This window comes from Aquila chrysaetos, chromosome 9 (genome assembly GCF_900496995.4).
Source record: "Aquila chrysaetos chrysaetos chromosome 9, bAquChr1.4, whole genome shotgun sequence".
Lineage (NCBI taxonomy): Eukaryota > Metazoa > Chordata > Aves > Accipitriformes > Accipitridae > Aquila > Aquila chrysaetos.
The window spans coordinates 42,967,447-42,987,969 of record NC_044012.1 but is presented as its reverse complement, the minus strand read 5'-3'; the positions used below and the strand labels follow the sequence as shown (position 1 = coordinate 42,987,969).

General features: G+C 37.0%; 1 protein-coding gene across 2 annotated transcripts in view; it reads left to right on the top strand.

The window, feature by feature from the left end:
* Window positions 1-20,523, top strand: part of MED13L (mediator complex subunit 13L) — a 203,551-nt gene that overhangs the window by 12,248 nt on the left and 170,780 nt on the right. For both annotated transcript variants that reach the window (XM_030024899.2, XM_030024901.2), the window contains exon 2: window positions 7,823-8,060. In XM_030024899.2, the coding sequence (XP_029880759.1) occupies window positions 7,823-8,060 (238 nt within the window). The remainder of the gene's footprint in view (window positions 1-7,822; window positions 8,061-20,523) is intronic.

Sequence of the window (20,523 nt, the reverse complement as noted above, 5' to 3'; positions counted from 1 at the left end):
TTCTGCTGTTGATCAGTTGCATATTAAGAAGAATGATGCTCAACTCAGCTGATCAGTCAGCTCTTTGAAGCACTAGGCATGGCATGGTTTTCCTGTTGGCCATGTGAGGCCCATTTCAGAATTGGATTTATGTTTTTTAAGGTGTTGGGTTTTTTTACATTCTTGAATTCAGAGTATGAAAAAGTTTGAAGAACTTTGTTTATGCAGTTATTGCAATGCTTATCTGCATGTCATCTTGAAGACGAGCCATGGCTCGTTCAGTGCACGATAAGGCCTCTCCTTGCTGCCATATGGTTCCTTCCTTTTTAAGGGGCAGAAGGGATAAGCCCTGAGGGAAGGGAACATGAACCATTTGCTGCTTTTTTAAAATGGATAGGATAAAGAGGGGAATGTTAATATGTAGTTTAGTAAATGACCTGATTTCAGGAGGCTACACAGTGTTGAGATGGTTGGTTTGTTTTGGTTTTTTAAACCAAGAGAGTTACAGACCCAGGAGTAAAAGGTAAGAGAATGTCTGTGTACGGGTGCTTGCTGCTGCTTCAGTCGTACCGTAGAAAGTTGTGCTCTCCAACTAGGAATCTTTCTCAGAGTGTAGAAGTAACATATAGCTATGAAGAAAACTTTTTTTAGTTAAGCGATCTCCTCTGTTCCCTGATGTGTTTCTTGCCTCTGTTCTTTCCATTCGCTCGACAGGGACTCAGGCAGATGTTACTAAAAATTTTATTTCAGTAGGAGTGGGGGACAAGAGTTCTTGTCAGACTATGTGTTTGCCTTCCCCATAAGCACGCGTTGTTACAGAGTATTTTTCAGTCCTCCTGTCTATCGTCCTTTTGTCCTTCCTTCCTAGTAAGGTGTATCAAGATGACATAATTTTATCTGGTATTTAAATGGCTTGAGTAGAGTGTGAAATGGTATTTTGTTGCTGTGTGAGGATGATGTAGTGAAATGAAACACTGTAACCAAAACAGATGGTGCTAATCTTGAATATGTCTGCAAGATCTTATAGCATTTAATTAAAATGGTGGTGTAATTCCCATGACACCTTTAACTACAGTTTAAATTCTTGGACTATGAACTAAGGGCTTTCTTATGCAGATTTTTACTCATGTGAGTAGTCCTTCCTATGAGTCTCTAGTGGCTTCAGAATAGCTACTTACTTGAATGAAAATCTTTAAGATGAGACTCTAATAAAACTGGCAAAAAAATACATATATGGCATTTATGTTTTTTATGTTCCAATTTGAAGCATAAATTCTAGACTAAAGATACTTAGCAACTACAGTATCCAACACAGAAGCAAACAAAAATCTAGATTAGAGAAATTGTTTAGATTGTGCCTAACTTCAGAGGCTGGTAAATACAGCCTTTTAAGCTACCGTGGACAACTTAACATCTTCCCCTTGGTTAGAAGGGCATATGATGAAAGCTTTTTCGTTTTTATATTCCTGTTGGTTAACTGAAACTTGTTTGTAGAAGTACCTGACTTAAGTGATGAGGTGTGGTGTGATTTGGTTTGCTTTTTACAGTACTTGCCTCTTTTCTTAAGAGAATTAGAGAAACTTACGTTTGAAGCACTGTGCAGACCTGAATTTGTCTGAGTAGCACCTTTTGGACAGGCAAGTGGGAAGTATTTTTATACCTGGCTTTTGTTTTATTTTTGTTTTATTTTTGTTTTCTTTCAGATAGGAGAATTGAGAAAGATAAAATGACCTGAACAACGCCATGTTGAAAGTCTTTGTGAAAGTCAGGGCTGCAGCTGAGGGCCTGAGTGATGGATATCTAGTTCTTTAGCTCATAAGACCCTTCAAGCCTCTTCTGTAAATCTTTGCTTCCTTTTTAAGTATATCCTTCCTATTTTGGAAGTACTGGGGTACTGATTTTTTTGCACTCTGGGGTCTGAATCTGCCTTAGCTTTTCTCACCTTTCTGTACTATATGAAGCAGGAAAAATAATATGTGATTATATAATTTTAGCCATTGTTTTTAATGTTGAGAAGTACAATAATACAGAAATAACTCTGCTTTACACTTGGAGTGGCCAAATACAAGAATTTCTCAAACTTTTGATGCTCTGCCTTTTTCTGGTTCTGCTGTGTCTGTATGCTTGTATAGTCTCTCCAAGGGAGCTTTGTGTATTAAAGTGGGTGGAATTACTCAAGTCTTCTGGAGAAGTTAATTTAGAATTGGTCTGTCCATTTCCCATACAACATATATAGTCCAAAAAGTATTTGGTGGAGATGAGGAAAAAAAAAAGAGGAGGTGGAAGATATGTTTTGTTTGTGTTCCATCTGCGAGGACTGCAGAAGAGGAAAATAGTCACAGTGGCTACACAGCACTAATTATATCTTCAGGGTTGCTGGTAGCATGCCAGAATCAAGTTGTGCAGTGTGAAATGTTACTGGGGAATTGTGATTTTCAGCAGCCTAAACTCTGCCAATCTGAATGGAGCGCTATGAGATCAGCAGAAGACCCTTGCTGCCTGTCTATTATTCTGATTTAAGCCTGAGGGGGGGAAAAAGAATCAGAGCTTAGATTTTGTCTCTACTAGGAATTTACAGTTCTGGATGCTGTCCTGGAGTTAAAATGGCTACAGCCCTCAGCTGTTGTAGATAGATGTGAAGGTGTCTGTATTTAGGGCAGCAGACTAATGGTTGTCAAAGAAAGTGCTAATAATTTGCTTTCTCTGTCTTTTCTGCTTGCTAGTGTGTATAGGGGATATCAGAGGTTTGGATACTCTTAGCTCATTTCTTCTGAAGCCGTTTCACTCTGCAGAGTGTAATGGTTAAGACAGTCATCTAGGAGGAGGGAAACCTGTGTTTGCACTCCTTTTCCAAGGACTGCATATGACATTCTTTCTATGGCCATGTTTCTGAATGAAAACATTGGCATGGCTGTGTTTTCCTTAATGCCTATTCCTTGGGTATGTTTTGGGTGGTTTTGGAGGTCTCTGTGGAATTTGGGGTTTGAACGCACTCTTCTACCCTGATAGCTGCTTTTGGATACATCAGAAACAGATCTTTTTGTGTCTTGGGAATTTTACTGTAAAAACTTGAATGTTAGTGAAGATTTTGGATATTACTGTTAGATGTAGAGATCTGATTTCTCTGTTTCCTTACAGGCTTGGCCCAGTGCATTTAGAACAGGTGTCTTACAAACACTTTATTCTGTATCCAATTGCAGTTAACTGAATTTAGAAAAAAAAATTTTAAAAAAAAGTCCCTCTTATCTGGGAAGTTGAACCCTTCACAGCATAGTCCTCTGAAACATATGTTCCTTTATAAACCAAAGCAAAAATCTCTTGCATAATGCATGATTTACTAACAATGTTGGTTAATAGTAAGTATTTCTAAGTTCCTTTTTTGTCAGGCTTTTTAGTGTTAAGAACATTGTAGCAACAATAATAAGCCAAGACTACGCATATGGGAAAAGATGCAAGAATCACAGAAGATTACATCACCTGGCAAGACTTTTGCTTTGTTCTGCGTTCATTTCTAACCAGTTGTGAGTAAAACAGCATGTTCACAGTTTTGTCCTCAGGTTGGCAATCTTGGTTTCTGTCTCAGCGAGTACATTAGGCTGCTTTAAAACCAGCTGTTTTACTAAAAGGAGCAGCTCTACCCTCCCTGACTGGCTTTGCTGTCCTCTGTCTTACTGGTACAAGCATCTCTGTGGGTATTTAATGAATCAGGTATGGGGACTGATCTGAGTAGAGGAGAAAACCGTTTAATGTAATGCTTCTGATTTTTAGTCAGTTCACCTCGGTATGAATCTATGCAAACAGCAGCACTGCTGTAAAGCGGAAGTGGTGGTAAAGTCAGGAGCAGATGACTGAGGCAGGGAAGGCAGGCCACTCCAGGACTGCTTTTGGCACGAGTGCTTGCTTGCGTTGGTTTAAGGTGTACATTAACAACAGTCTCTGTGTGCAGTTTAATGTTCTGTTTTATCTGATTGGAGCTGTCGCTGAAAGGGGAGATCCCACTCCACTGCTGCTCTCAGCTGTGCATTCTCACTCCTGCTCTTCTGTCTGCTCTAGTGATTATGTGGCTGCAGGGTAAGCTGTCGGTGTGCTGATCTGATAAATGTTCTTCTTTCTTTTTGTTTTTCATCTTTAAATTGGTGAACTGATTCCATGCACCCAATGATTGCATGATCACTGGATCTAATGTCAGATTGGGAGATGGAAATGCATGGCTGGGGATGAGGAAGAGGCTGCCATTTTGGTAGCAGCCTGTGTTCACTGCTGATTAAACGTAAATGAAACCACGTTTAGTTCTTTAATACAGTCACCAGAACCACAGGCCATTGGCTGTCTTGTCTGTAAAAACCTTGCTACAGATTGAGGCCTTTTAAAACTAGTGATGTTTGTTTGTTTAAATAAATTAATTAAAAAGAACTTCATGTGGATGCAGATACTCTCCCTATAGTATGTTAAATACTTTACACAAAACATCTGTAGAGGCACAGAATATATGTTAGTGTTCCTGGTGCAGTCTTCTCATGTGTACTCCTTCTGGATTCAGATCTTCTTTTGAATTCAGTTTTAATTAACGTGAGGACAAAATCTAGAAGTTCTGAGGGATTAGTATTGATGCTTACCTATTAAAAATTTAAGAGGAAACGCACATATCCAAATAAATGCACTGAACTGCATCTCTGCAACTTTGACCAGAAAACGATGTAAGAGACGTCATTTTATGCTGCTACTAAGTCCAAAACCCCCAGTACTTGTCTCTTCCTTTTCTTGGGAGTCACTTTCTGTGTGGGTGGTCACTAGTGACCCTGGTTAGCTCTAGTAGTTAGTCATTCCTCGGTCTACAGAACTAGACACTCCAGAAGTTTGTTAGCGTAGAATTAAACTGGATGGAGCTCTGCTGGTTTCTGTATGCTCTTCTTGATGATATTTCATCTGTAATATGGATGGAATGTTATGGACTGATACCTCTGAGCTACCAGAAAGCTGCAAGAGCTTGTCTGCTGTTTCAGACAGTTATTGCTGTGTTGATCAAGCGAGTGGTGCTGTTGAGTAGCCTTTTTTGTTTGGTTGGGTTTTTGTTTTTGTCATCCTTCTATTCCATGTTTTTTGTGACTTACCATATGTTCCTAGTGGATTATGACATATAAACATTTAACATTTTTTTTCCTAGGTTGCCTATGGTGGCACTAATCTTTGGTGCTTTGTGATTCGTAGTCCTATTCATTACACTTTTTCAGAAACTCTACACATTCCTTTTCTGAGACATCCATGTAGAACAGATGTAGGTGTTTTGGAGAAGCATGTGTAAGCACTTTCTTTTAGAGTATTATGTAATGTGCGAGGTATTCCAGCGCTACGCAGCACTCTACTGTGAAAAAATAATTTTTGTCCTTCCCTTTTGCCTCTTCCTGTTGCACTCCCATGCCTTCTTTGGTGCCAGGAACATGGCATATATGCTGTGCATCTTGGCCATTCTTGACTATCTTTTCTGATTTGCTTTTCCATGCTTCCCCAAAACTTTGAATAGATGATCAGCATTTCTGTTAGAATGCAAAAGCAGTAGTGCTGGCTGTAGAAAGTCTTTAGCGGGGATAATCCACTGCTGTCTGCGATTTCGTCACCGTTGGTATCCTGCTGATGTGGTACAGGATGGTAGCATCACTTCCGCAATGTGAAACTGAAGATGACTGGTGGTTTAGGGGCGTGCAAAAAATAAAACCAATTTCACTGCTGTTCAGTGTTTTGTCAGATTTTTCCCCTTCCCAGTAGAGGTCAGCTACTGTATTCCTGCGTGACTCTGCTGAGGCTTCTTCAAAGGAAAATTAAATAGGCAATCTGGGTAATTCAATGTTTGGGGAAATAGTCCTTGAGGCATAGTCACACGAACTTTAGTCATGGGCCAGAACCCTGCTGTGCTAGGCAATATACAGGCAGAATGAGGTGAAACTGTTTTAGGGGAGATATTTATAAGATCAAAGAAATACAAGTATTTTTTGCTTCTGTTGTTGGTATGATGAACGTCACCTTTAGCTCCTCAGCAGTTAACCAGCTAGCTCTTGAACAAGTAACAGCTTACTTCCAGTTACTGTGGTGAAGGAAAGTAAATTTTAGAGTTTAAACTTCTAAATGAACTCAGTTCAAGTGGACTTGAAAAGGGAGATCCTTCCGTATGTGACATGTAGTATGGGTTTTGGAGGAGCAGTGTAGGCCAGTAGGTCAAATGTACTTGTGCAGATGATCACAATGGGAGGAATATGTGATTTGCAAGTCTTTTGTTTTCTTTAGGAGTAAAAATTCACCCTTTTTCTTGTTGATATTTTCTATATGTACTGTGAAGAGGAAGGAAAGAAATTTTAGTGTTTAGATACAGCTTAATTTATTGGGAGGGAGGAGGCAGGCATTCCTACAGCTAGCATTTCCACTGCTGTGTCTTTCCCCTTCTCCCTGGCAGTGACTTCTCTTGTCAAAGGTGTTGATGCTGTATTTGAGTTTTTGCAGCTTGTTGCTGTAGACCAGCTGGCTTTTCCTGTAGGACCACTTTAAGGCTGAGCACACCAGCTATTTCTGAGCAGCAAAGTGAAGGTGTGAATACTGTAAATGAAGCAGAGGTAATAACAGCAGTGAGAATGTGGTAACATGGGTTAGAAACTAGAATACAAGCCCACTGTGAACGCAGAGTATATACATACAACTTTTTTATTTGATAATGATACTCACGCTAGCTAGACTAGAATTCACACGAGTATTCTCCTTTTGTGTCCTGGGCAGGCTCCCAGAGCCGGTGGAGGGTGGAGAGAAAGGAGGATGAAGCAACAGTCATAGGGACAAACTGGGAGTGGAGGAAACACGAGAAGGAAACCAGGCAGCAGGCTGGGGAGGGGAGAGGAAGAGTGTGATGGGCAGGGTAGTAGAAGTAGGTAAAAAGGTAACAATCTGGACACTTCAGAGGCAGGAAGAACTGAATGTGACAGCTGTGAGTATCTGCTATTAAAAGTGAAAAGAGAAAAAAAAAAAAAAAAGAAAACAATTAGAACCATTGCTCTGCTGACCTGGTTCTAGCTGCCAACTCTTTCATGGTTTGATTACTTTATCGGCTTCTTCCCTGGCAATTGTTTATTCATACAGCTTTGCAGCGGGACACCTATACTTCTTCAGGTTTTTACCCTGTGTAGAGGGAAAATCCTTCCCAAAAGTCCGGGTAGCCATTTTCCTGCTCTTTTTATTCTTCCCTGATGGTTAATAAGAGAATTCTGTCTGGTCAAGAGACAGTAAATGGCAACTTTCCTTATTCCGTTTTTGTTCATTTGAGCAAAATAAAAATAAAAAGCAGGTGTGGTAAACCTGTAACACCACAATATGAAGCTGTATTTGACCATTTTCATTAAGTCACTTGTTTTCTTATGTCCTGTAGTACTTCTTCTTTGTGACTTCCGAGCGGTCAACTTTTGGACCGACACTGAACTCACTTGACCACCAAGCAGCGTGTAGGGAATGGGCCTTCTTCCCTCTCCCTGTTTGTCTGTTTGGTTTTTTCCTTCTAATTTGTTAGATTACAATAAGATAACAATAAGGTTAGAAATGAATGAATCTGCTGGAAATGAGTCAAGTGGTGGTGAAAAACCTAAATGCAGGGGTAAGCCAGGTTTATTCAGTACTGTTTCTAAAATTTTTTTCCTTGAGGGGGAAAAGAAGAAAATGTGGGAATAGGAGGAGTTTTTAACTTCGGCTCCTTAGAGCTAAATTCTACAAATTAAACAACGAAAGTGAAAGAAACCAGCACTATGAATGTAACTAAATTTTGAAATAGTGATTTAATGACTTTTTTTTTTTTTTCTTTCCCCTCCTGTAGGCTGAACTCACAGGCATCAAATGGCGTAGGTACAATTTTGAAGGTCATGGGGACTGTGGCCCTATCATTTCAGCCCCAGCACAGGATGATCCAATTCTGCTCAGCTTCATCCGCTGCTTGCAGGCCAATTTGCTTTGTGTCTGGCGCCGTGATGTCAAACCGGATTGTAAGGAGCTATGGATATTCTGGTGGGGAGATGAACCAAATCTTGTAGATGTGATACATCGTGAACTGCACAGTAAGTTACTCTCTTTCTTTGTTTCTTGATTTATTTATATTTTTTCCAGTGGAAAAGGAACTTTGTTATTAAAGACTTTAACTTGCTACCATATGTGATTTTGTCACAATTTGTGTTTTAAGACCTAAAGGAAATAAAAAGCTTGTAAATTTGACTTCTCTGCTGCAAGTGATCCATTGATAAAATGCAAAATGAAAACTTGAAATGAACTTAGGAGACCTATATCCAACATCATTACTTAAATTTTTGTGAAATCTCGGATGTGCTGTAAAATTAGAGTAAATTCTAGTTCAAAGGATAATAAAAAAAATAAACCCTGGCATAAGGTAATAGTTGATGGAATAAAACAGCTATGCTACAGTCAGGCAAACTCCATGGCACCACAGGTAAATCTGCAAGGTCAGAACTTGCCACGTTGGTCATGCTACAAGGATTTGAGTGTAAATGGAGGCAAGTTGCAGCAAGTGAATGTAATAAAAGGAAGCAAGGGGAGGGTAAGACAAAGGTGACAATGATAAGTTTATGTGATTGTAAGTTTTATGCAACTTGATTGTCCTCAGTGTCTCCAGAATATGTAGCCTTAAAACTATAGAACAAAACTAACTTTATCTGTTGTGATCCTTTGTGGCTGTGACTATCTACTATATATTAATTCATTTTCAATGATGTATTGTTGCTATGAGTAGACCTAGTTTGCCTGAAAACTTGTAACTTTTAAAAGATATTTTGTTAGACTGCATGAATACTTGTTTCTTGTTTCACCTCTCATGTCTTGGATGAAAACAATGGAAGTTCACTAATCCTGGAATAATAGTAGTGATTAAAAAAAACCCCAAACCAACCCACCAACTTCCCCCCCCCCCCAACCAATAATAAGGATCTGTTCCTTGTTTTTTGCAATGAATTTTCATCCTGATACAGCCTTTCTACCTTCTGGTTCCTTGGTGATAAAATTTATATGCCAGTTCAAATATATAGAATATTGTATTTGTGAAGTGTGCTTTAGTTGTCCTTTATCTCCCTACCTCCACCCTACCCTGTTTGGGTTCTGGGTTCTGCTATGTTCATTTTCTTATTCGTTATCTTGTTCTAATCACCTATCTTCAGACTGTTACAAACTTCATACTTTCATGAATACCAGACTGTTTATTTGGTAATACAGCCTGTGAAATCACAGGCAGGAAACACTGTATCTTTAGGCGTATTTCTACACATAGCAGGTAGCTATGTGATCATGTATAATTAAAGAGGTGGCTCGGAAGCGCTGCACCAAGCCATTCCACTGACATTAATTTTTTATGAGGCACCTGTTTTGAATGAAGGCATGGGTAATATTTCTACTTACCCAGCAAAGCTTTAATAATATATGCTTTTATCTTTGTGAAATATAGTTTATTTAATATTTCAAATGTAGTATATGGGACTTAAGTGTCTTTTCATTTGAGGGGAGTTGCGGGTGATAGCTTCTGTTTCTGTTGTAAATTGACGTAGCTTGTTTATATCTAACATCTTGGTTACAACAATATAATGCTATTTCCAGTGATAATGATATTGTGAAGCATTTAAATATATGAATAGCTGAATCTGCTCAGATACAGTATGGGATAGAGTATAGCAAGTAGAAAATAGCATCATTTTGACTTTTTTTTTGCTTAGTCCAAAATTTTGTGAAGCATCTGGGCTGGAGCCTTAGCACGATAATTTTTAAGTGGAATTAAATCTGAAAATTGTCTGCAGGAGCACTGTTTTTTTACGTGTCAACAGCAGCAGTATCACACTGATGATAAACAGTTTGAGTGCAGTGTGTTTCACAACACTGCAGCCAGCTCTACTGAAAAGATGTGTCTACCCTGGTACAATAGCACTATCATTGAGTGATCCTTATTTGCAATGTTCTCTCACGTTAAAGTAAAAATGTCTGAAAGAAAAAGGTACAGAGGGACATGAAGAGATGCAAAGTTGAGTCTGGAGATGGAGAAAGGAGGACTATGTGTAACTTGTTTAGGGGAATGAAGTACATAGTAATTGAAGAAAGAAGAAATATGCTCCTGCTAGCTGTCAGGACCCTACAAGAATTTGGGAAGTAATCTCCTTTTGTCCCGCTGCAGGTTTTGGAATTCTTTGTAATGTGTGTAAGTCATACAATGATAGGTTTACTTGTTCTGTATTAAAAGCACATTGAAACGCTTGTAGTGACTTAGCAGATGATAGTTTAAAGTGAGGTAATTGTAAAGGTATTATAAATTGTACTGCTGATTGAGCTGTCTTGCTCTCTTCAGTAGTTTTTTAGAGTTCAACCATCAGTACTGACAAAATGTTGGACATCAGATTCTGCCTGAATCAGGCATTTATGTACATGGATTCCTTGAAATACAACAAAGGACACTGTTCAAAGTTTCATGCAGCAGCAAGGCAGAAGAAACATGGTTATTTTGATTTTTATTGATAAACAGACCACAGTACTGAAATATTTGGTAGTTGAAATTGGTTTCCTGAGTTGACATGCTCTTGAAAATATAAAGGACTTTGCATGTGGGCATACAAACAGAAAATAAGTGAGTTACTGAAGCATAGCAATTTACTTGCCTGTCAGCTGAGCCACCATAGCATGCTGGTTGTTTCGATATAACCTAGTCATGAAATAAGCTGCATTGGCTTAAAATCTTGTTCGTATGGGTTGGATTGTCACTGTGGTCAGTAACTTATAGTTCAATGACCAGAGCTTTGTTTTTGTGTTTGTACTCATACGTTTAGGAGCACAAGTCCCAGAAATCTGCCACTGCAAATCCAAGTGGAAGACTAGAGTCTGTCGGAAACATTTTCAGCTTTATAAATCCTGTCTTTTGAGATGTATGAACTTTAGGAAGTAATGGCTGTTAATGAGATCATGAATTCTTACCAAGTATGAAGTTGCTCACAGTGTTTTGGATTTCTGTTCTCCTGCCTAGGACTTGTGCTTTAAAAGTGAAATTTTCATTAGGGTAATAAAAATTTAGTGGCAACTTAAATCTTAAGTCTTTGTCTTTTATTCATTCAAGTCTAAATTAGAATTATTGATTTTCCTGAATAACAGAGTAGCTCAAATAATATTGGATGACATTTAGTACTTTAGTTAAACAAATGATAAGTCCAAACTGAGACTTAGAAAACACTTTTTAAAGTTTTGCATATGAAATGTGTGGGTTGCCTTATCTTTATAACATTCAAGATAGATGATTATGGAAACAACAATCTGCCTTGAATAAAAGAATTTCAAATAGTCATAGAGAAAACAACTTAGTAGTTACAAACAGGAGGTACTAGGAACAGTTGTTTATGTAGTAGCTTTCCAAAACTGTGTAGATAATTAAATGCTGTCATGGGAGATTAAGCAAAAACAATTATTTGCAGAACAGCTATAGATCAGTTAAGTAGTTAGATTAGCTAGACAGCTGTGAATTTCATAGGTGTGTCTCTTGCACATACTCCTACATTTCTTTTTCCTGCCAGCCTCAGCTGTTGTGTTCTGGTTTTTATTATGATTGGATTTCAATTTGAAGGAAGACGGAATATCTTTATTCCGTTCCAAGTGAAAAAAGCTAATTGGTATGGGGTCACTGAATGGGAGAAAAAAGTTGAGTGGTTTTACAAGTTTGAAAAAGTTGGGAGTGTTTTAGTTTGTGGAAGTTTTGTTTTCTCAAGGATAAATGCTATTTAATGATATTACTGCCTGAAGAACTTTGACAAGTGGTACAGCTGCGGTACCTTTTCCCATAAATTTTTTTTTTTTTGTAAATTCTACAGAAGAAATGGAATGGAGAGGAGGTAGTATCTTACCGTTGGCAGTTTTTTTGACAGGGAAGTTGTAGATTTGCAAGTTGCAGTGATCTCATTTGCATTTGGTGACCAAATACCATCTGGAACACCATAGAGAATTTGTACTTGACTCTTGGGGTTCTTTTTTTTTTTTTTTTTTTTTTTTTTTTTCTTCTCTTCCCCGCCTTGTACCCTATGCATTCCATGTAGATTATAAGCAGGTGATAACCTGTTCCTTAGTTGCCGCCTTTGCTTTTGCAAAGAATACTTATGTCTGACATTTTAAACAACCTTTTTGTCTGACAGTTTTGACTATAAACTTGTAATCTGCATATTGAATTTATGGATATATTCGGCTTTGTTACATCTGTGGTACAGAATACTTGAATTATCAAGAATAATGCAGCAATTATGATGTGCACAGCTACTGAGAATATAGTTTTGGTGACTGTAAACATGACCCTGGAGGTGGACTCTTGGAAGGCTGTCAGAATGTTAGACAGTATCTTGAATAAGATTCTGGGTGTTTGATAGAAGGATGCCATTTTGTTTAAAGAACTATCATCTTATAGCTTGTTTGCCTGAAATCACTGCTTCTGGTAGGTATTTGGGATTGCCATCACATGTGTTCCTCTGTGAAGCTATGAAGACAAGACAAACAAATATGAGGAACTTAGGGCATCAGTGAGAAACTCCAGACACCCATCTGTACCCTCCAGCCGTTATTATTGGCCTAAGCAATGCATGGCACAGAAGTGAAAACTCAGTATTGTGACAGGTGCTTCATCATATAGTTTCGAAATAGCAGCTTAACAGTACAAAGCTCCTTGAGAGAAAATAAATACAATTTTAGCATTTTGCTACTCTTGGGACAATCATCCTTCAAGTGTTGGTACAGTTGCAGTTAACTCTTGACTCGCTCTCACTTAAAATTCACTTAAAGACATTTTTACCTCAGGTAGATCAGATTGACAGTTCTTTCTGAGCAACTTTTTTGTTGCAGGGGGAAGGGCTTATGAAGGGAAGGTGGTATATGTAATGTTACTATTTTTCTGTGGGCTAAATTCTTTTGAGCCAAACTCTTTGTTTTTTATGTATTGTCTGGTATATTGCACTTGATCCATTAATTGCTGGAGGTGCTTTCCCTCCAAAAGATACTAATAACCCTTGTACTATATTGGAGGTAGAATGTTAGGATTTTGATGGAAACTCTTCTGAAGAATAGATTATCTTGAATTAATTAGGTAAATCTTTCCTGAAAGATTATTGTTCATGATATTCACAGCTTGGTAAGTTTAAAAATGTAGTTAAAATTTGATCTGTGACAGGAAAAACATGGAGCTTTTTGGTTCATTCCTGTTTATGAATTCTTGGGACATTGGGCTGACGCAGTTGTAATCCCCATGTGCTGATAAATGTTGAGAGGCAAAAATGTTAGCTGTAGGAGGGACTTTTTGTAAGGCATCCGTGTTAGACCATATAGTTGTGGCCCAGACTTAATTTCTGCTGTTGTTTCTCTACCTGCAAGTTGCTGGTGGGTAGACTTTCACCTACAGGAAAACAGAGCATGCCAGTTATGTTTTCAAGGATGTTTCTGGAGCAGAAAAATTTGCCAGAGTTCAATTTCAGTATTTTTATTACAGCTAGGTAGGCTTCTTGATGCTCACTTATGAACTTCGAGATTTTGAAGTTTATTTTATCAGTTAAGTCTTCTAAATTAAGTAAATGTTTAACCTATAAATGTTAAGTAGATGGTGTTTTTCAGCATCTATTAGGGATTTGAAGAAAAATTATGGAAAACTTGAATTTGGAAAAAAAAATTTTTTTTGGTTCTACTAATATGAAAGAGAATAAAGGAGTGAAAAGTCTCCTTTACTTCTTGTTTCAATTTAAAATAGTCTATTTAAGGTTCTTTCAAGGTTCTCTGTTAGATTTACTGTAGTTGTAAGGAATTGGGAACTCTTTCGGGAGACAGGAAATATGTTCTTAACTGCTGTGTAGCGAGATATGTTAATTATTGAATGAGAAGATGTTCTTCTCTGTTAAAATGTATTTTAAGTGTGTGAAGCGATGTGTAAAGTCAAGAATAAGCACCCCTTCCTGTGAAATGGGTGTACAAATTAGTAGTATTGCTTTTAATGAAAGTGCTCTTAAATCTTTCATTCTATTATGAGATTATGAAAGTGGGAAAGAAGGGAGTGTTTTGCTGCTGAAACTGTGTTATTGCTAGCTTTGATACTTTCTTGCAATTACCAAAAGGTTATCTCCTTGTTTCCTGCTTTGATAGGCTTAGTTGAAGGGTGTACAAGCATGGAATGTGTATTACAACAGTTTGTTTTATGTACTGTAGATAACTACATAAACCCCCAAACTATTGCCATGCTCAGTATTATTTAGAATGAGACCAGTTAATATACGGAAAAGCAGTTTACGAACAAGGAATAAAAGGAATCTCACAGGAGCTGAAATGGAAGTATTTTTGAAGGCTTTCAATTTAAAAAGAAGCTACAAATATCAAGCAGCTGAGTACCACTTATTAATAATTTGAAGTGAAATCTGAAAATGGTTAATTGCTGGTTCTTGAGTTAAGAGTGGAATTAGCAAGTAGGTTCATATGACAGAAGACTTTATTGGAATATTAAGTTACTGAAAAGTCTGTTTCTGGGTTGATTACTTTCAGTAAGATAAGTCATTTGCATTTTCTTAATTGCCTAGCATAGATTATTTCCAAAGACATGAAAACAAAGTTAAACTTTTACATTCTTTTGGAAAGAAGATAGGATTTAAAAGTGAATTCATACTTTCTCAGCTTGCAGAATTGTTCTGTGACCCTTATATTTGACACTGTTAATTGGTGTCCGGTGATTGCCAGTCGAAGTTTAGCTTAGACAAAATAAACTTTTTCTTTCAAGGAGGCATATTAAATGAGGTTATTATGCCATCATTTGGGATTAAGGAATTGCTTCATGGGAAAATGCCAACTCCTTTTATACACATGAAGTTGACAAGAGCCTTATTGTGTCTGGGCAAGATGTCTTCATTTTATTTTGTTTTCTTTTTAAAATAAATATTCTTCCCACCACTCCAACTTCTTCTCTCTTTTTACTCTGAAATTGGTTTATAGTTACAGACAACAAGGGTATGAGTTGTTTAAAAAAAAAAAAAAAATATCGGAGTCTCCCATTTAGATATCAGATTGCGCTTACCTTTTCCTTAATTCTTCAGTGGTTTTTCTCTTAACATTAACACTGAATCTCAGTGTTCAGAGTAGTATCAAGTGAATACATGTGGCACTAATGAATTCTTTATCAGTTCTAGTCAATGATGTACCATTCTAACGTACTGCATTTTTTCCCTTTTTACAGTCTGCAATATCCATGTCTAAAAGGTAACAAAAAAAGATGAAATCTACCTAAGGGTCATACGTGAGATAGCCTAATGCTTTCTATTTTTTTTTTTAATTTCCCAAGAATTAACATTTTAAATCTTTTCACATTTGGGAATTTGGAGGTTTTACTGTTAATTGCAAAGCATTACCTTCTGAAAATAGTTTGAAGGAAAGACACTGATGGAAGGTAAAGCCAAGAAATTCTCTACTGAGTACCATACTTCTTCCTCTTAATCTTCCTGCTTTCAAAATATAAGCTTAGTTCAATTTAAATAGTTGAAATGTTGAGTAATTAATCTTCAAGTTTTATTGGCCAAACAATAGTTATTGTTTTTCTGTTGTTTTTGTGGAAAAATGAATTGGCATTCATTGTGAAACATTAATAGCTGCGTTCTGCAGTGATGGTTTAATGATTCTTTTGCAGAACTATTTCAGTAAGGCTAGACTTCATAGCAAACTGTTTAGATTTAAGGGTGGAATAGAACTGCTGCTACAAAAGTATTAGTGCTCAGAAAGTGCTGCAAATCTGAAACAAGATTATAATAGCTCAGAATCCTTTTCAAATAAAAGCTAGACTGAGGTATTACTAATGAATTGGAGAGAACTATTGTATAAAATGTGCTTGGAATTAACTAGAGTGTTGAGACCAAACTGAAGTCCAACTTTTGAATGTAAATAAAATTGATGTGTTACCACAGGCAACTCAGTGAACCACGTAATTAGTTTTTTTCCATGAAAAATGAGACATTATACTGCAGCAAAGCAGTATGTAAAGGATTTATATTCTGGTTATATGAAAATTAAACAATCATTAAAAGATTGTATTTTTAAAAGTGCTGCTTGAGGGGGGAGAAATGAAAAATCCAATCAGAATTTATTTTTCAGCAATGTGTTGGGCAATATCATCCACAGTAGTTGATGTTTTTTGCTTCAGGGAATCTTTTTTTTCCAGTGAAATGAACTCACTTAACTGTGTGAAGTAAATCTAAGTTAGCTTGAAGTGAAATCTGCATTAATAGAGCTCATTACTGATGTTTGTATTTTCATGTACTGAGTAATCCTAAGAACACAGGGTAAGCTCTACTGGTAAATTTCATCTTTAAAAATAGATGAAATGCCACCTTCAAAAAATAAAATAAAAATTTGCATACAATTGCATTTTGGTAATGCCATTTTTAGAATAATTAATGAGCTTCTGGTGACAAACACATGCTACTGGATTGCAAATAGAAAACATAGAAACATGGTTCTTCTGAAGTTAATCCATAGTTTCTCTTTAGAGAGGTATGTTTTCCATTACATAAGTTACTTTCTTTATTTTAATGGTCCTATTAAAGGTTATAAATCTTGATACAAAATTCTTGTACCCCAATTCTGAGACTAGTTTCATTTTAAGTGGACTTAATTACACATGTGCACTTACTTATCCAAGGATTTGACAGTAATCTGTATTACAAGTACACTGGATACCTAGAAACATGTACGTATGGCAATTTTAAGATTTGATGTATGGTTCTGTGTGTCAGTGATCAGCCATGAAATTTGAGAAGCAGTTTGTACCCTGAGAATGAAGGTTTTTGAAACATGGAAGTCTGTTTCCTAATGTTTATTTGAAACTACAGGGCATGCTGAAGTTGTAATATGTCATTTCCGAAACAGCATGCTGTAAATATGCAAACAAAAAAAAATTCTTACAGCTAATTAAGAGGAGGAGCAAGTGCAAAACAATTGAGCTGTAGTACATAGTAGCTTAAGGATGAAGTTGAATTCTTACCTTTACTATTTGCCGATGGGAATTGTAGGTTTCAGTAGGAAAAGAAAAGGGTGGAGTTTTGCTGTTAGTTAAATATTAGTTCCTTGTTTAAAAAACCCAAACAACTGTGTGTTGCGGTCACTCATATAATGACAACTAGAATTTGAACTTCCAGTGAAACAGTGTTAAATTGAAGTAGTTTGAAGGAAAAGTATACGCTAGAGGGAAGGCACACTACTGAAATGCTTTTGCATTCTTGTTGATGTAAACCACACTTTAAATTTTTTCACTTTCAACTGAGCAGTGTAAGCATAACTTGTAACAAAGCTACCTGTGCTCAGTTTGATATCAGAAAATTGACTATTCTCTTCCCTTTAGTCACACAAATACACTTTAATTGTCTTTATATTCTCTTAGTTCAGGTACAGGCTGGTGTGAGACAAGTCACTGTTTCAGTTTCTGTTACAGCTGATGACAAGGATTGGAGCATCACAGCCCTCAGCTCGCTTCATTGGCTTCTGCCTTTTACCATCCATAATTTTGACTTGGAATGAGACCACTACTACTTCTGTGATCTAGCACAGTTAAACTCAGGTGTTCCCCTCAGTGGCCCATTGCTACAGTTTGAAGTACCTGCCTCTGCATGAAAAAGCTGTGGCCTGAAAACAGCCATTCTTGCTAAAAGACCTTTACAGTCCTTATTTCTGTTTTCTACTGGTACAGTATTTGCCAGCCTTTTCACAGAATCTTGGGGCATGTTTTGGTTTGGAATACTCAGTGAGCCAAAGATGTCAAACTGAAATGTTACAAATTTGTGTAGTAAATTGATGGGTGGATAGTAACAAATAAACAGGCAAAGTTAGCACCTCAAATTTAAGTCTGACGTTCCTATATTAAGGAGTGTATATAGATAAACTTAGTCTCAGAAGGAAGAATAGAAAGTGGCAGGTATGGCAGTTTCTAAGCAGGACTCCAGGAAATAAATACCTCTTTTTCAAGAAAACACTTATTTTTTTTTATGGTTCAACTTGTTCCATGACATTCTAGTTGCTCTGTCTTTTCTGAAACATGAGTAATACCTTTTTTACAGCCAAGGGAAACTTCAAATCGTAGGTGATGAAAGTATCATTGTGCAGTGTTTTTTTACTTGAATGGCTTTAAGAATTTCATACGTATCCTTTAATGCTCTCTAAAGAGATAGGAAGTAGGAAAATTATTATTGTGTCTACAGGGGGAACAGGAGGGCTTATAGTCTTATGTGTTTATGGTTCTGGAGAGTTGGTTAACCAATTGGGGCATGGACATTAAATCTCTTGGCCCCTTCTGAGTTGAATAAAATTTATTCTGTACAGTATTTTGCAATGTACGTCAACAAAACTCACTGGAATCTGTTCTGTAAGGCAAATGAGGGGAAGTGTGGGGTTTTTTTTTTGTCTCCCCTGTCATTTCTTTTGTCTCTCCTGTATGAAAAGGATGTTATTTCTGATAATATGGTAATAAGCAGTATGATTACAAAGCAAGTATGGCTTCTGTATTTTATGTTCTCTGCTCTAGTTAAGCAGTGGATATGATGTTGGACTATGTTGGGTTGGGATAGACTGATGAAAGGCTTAACTGAAAATCCTGCTCTTCCCAGTGATATTCCTGAATGTGCCTGGGAATTCTGCCACTTTAAAAGGCTGTTTATCAAGAGGAAGGTGTGTTTCTGACAAAAGCTGTATGGGTTTGCTTTAATGTGCAATTGGCTTATTGAAATACAACATCTATTTTTATTTTGTACTAGTGTTATATTTTGAATAAGTTAAAAATAACTTAAGGATTCTGTTGCTGTCCTTAGCAGCCCTCAATTGGTAGTCCAATTCTGATTTTCTTTAAAAAGCAAAGTAAGATTTTCATTGCTGCAACACGGTAAGAGCAATTATGAAAAAAAGATATTTTTTTTGATTGTTGCAAAAGAAATAGATGCAGCTAATTTAACACCTGGAAAGTCAAGGTGGCTCTTTCCTTGTTTTCAGTAATAAGTGGAAAGACTATATATGCTGCAACTTCAACTGTTCGTGTAGACAGTTAACTCCTTTTCATGGTAAAAAACACTGAAGAACAAATAAAAAAAACCAGAAGAGATTCATAAACTTCTGCCTCCTGGGAGAAGGAAATGTAGTTCAATTTTAAGCCTGAAAGCCATTTAAACCTTTGTGCCGTTTCACCTTTGTGCTACGTATTGCGTTGAACATCACTGTAAGCCTCATGTGGGGAACCGTATATTTGGGGGTGAATTGTTGTAATTCAGCAATGTGAAAAAGGACTGAGATAAGTGAAATGCTGGGCTATTTAATAGGAGACAGTAAAAAGTGAAGTGGTATCCTGAAGTGATGTCAACATCACGGCTGCTTCTTTTCTGTTGGCTTGCTGGTGCTTACAGTTTAAGTAAGGTCCTCTGATCCTCTGGCTTAGACTCTGCACAAACTCAGAGTTAGAGTTCATACCCAGAAGAGTTTTACAGTCCAAATGGAGGAGTTCCCACTTGTCTGTTCCTTTTCCAATTCTCTGAGAAATAATTTGTTCAGGAGCTACTAAGCAGCTGAGGTAAAGCTGAGAGTAATAAACAGCGTTGTGTTTCAGAGATCTCTCTAGAGACTCTTCTTGTACCTGGAGAAGCTATCTGTGGAAATGTGTAAGTTCTGGACAGATACTCGCTGTCCCAGATGTATGTAGAATTATTGCTCAGTTGTGTCCATGTCCCGTCCCCTGCCTTTTTTGTAAACCAAACCAGATCGTAGTAAGCATTATTTTTTTATTATTATTTCTTTTGTTGTAAACCACAGTTAAGGCATGGAAAGTGGGAAGGAAAATGTTTTGCCTGCAAGACTGTTGCTGCTTAGTTTCAAAAGAAATACACTGTGGTACTCAAATTGCTAATGCCTCCCATTTGGTATATGGCCTGGCCTTGTCCTGAAAGTTTCTCAGTAAGTCCATAAAATGTGTATAATTGGTGAGCAAATATTACACACAGGCACTCTTCATTGTTTACTTGCATGTCCTGTCCTGGACAACTGTCTAAAAACTTTGTGCCACAGAGAAATGTTCAGGTTTTAGTATGGCTGATCCTGTGTTTTAGCAACTTCTCAAATTAAAGTGCTCAGATTATTGTGTGTTAACAATCTAACCAAAAGATCATAATGCTTATAGACACATTAAATATATATATATATGTATAAAAAAACCCCATTACTGTCTTTGAGGAAGTAACTTTTGAATTGGAATTGACATGAGTTCAGTTTTCAGTTCTCTCTGTGGCTTTACAATTATTTTAGATTGATTTATTTATTTATTCCCCAGTAGTAAACTTGCCAGCAAACCTGTGTTATATATCTTTTAGGAAAGATGTTTGTTTGCTTTTTCTTTCCCTCTTCAGTAACTGAGTACAGTTTACATTTTGTCTGTTAGCATAATGCACTGAATAGGAGTTAAAAATAAGTTTCCAAAGTCAAAACTGGCCAAAATACAAAATCTGTAGGAGGGCCATG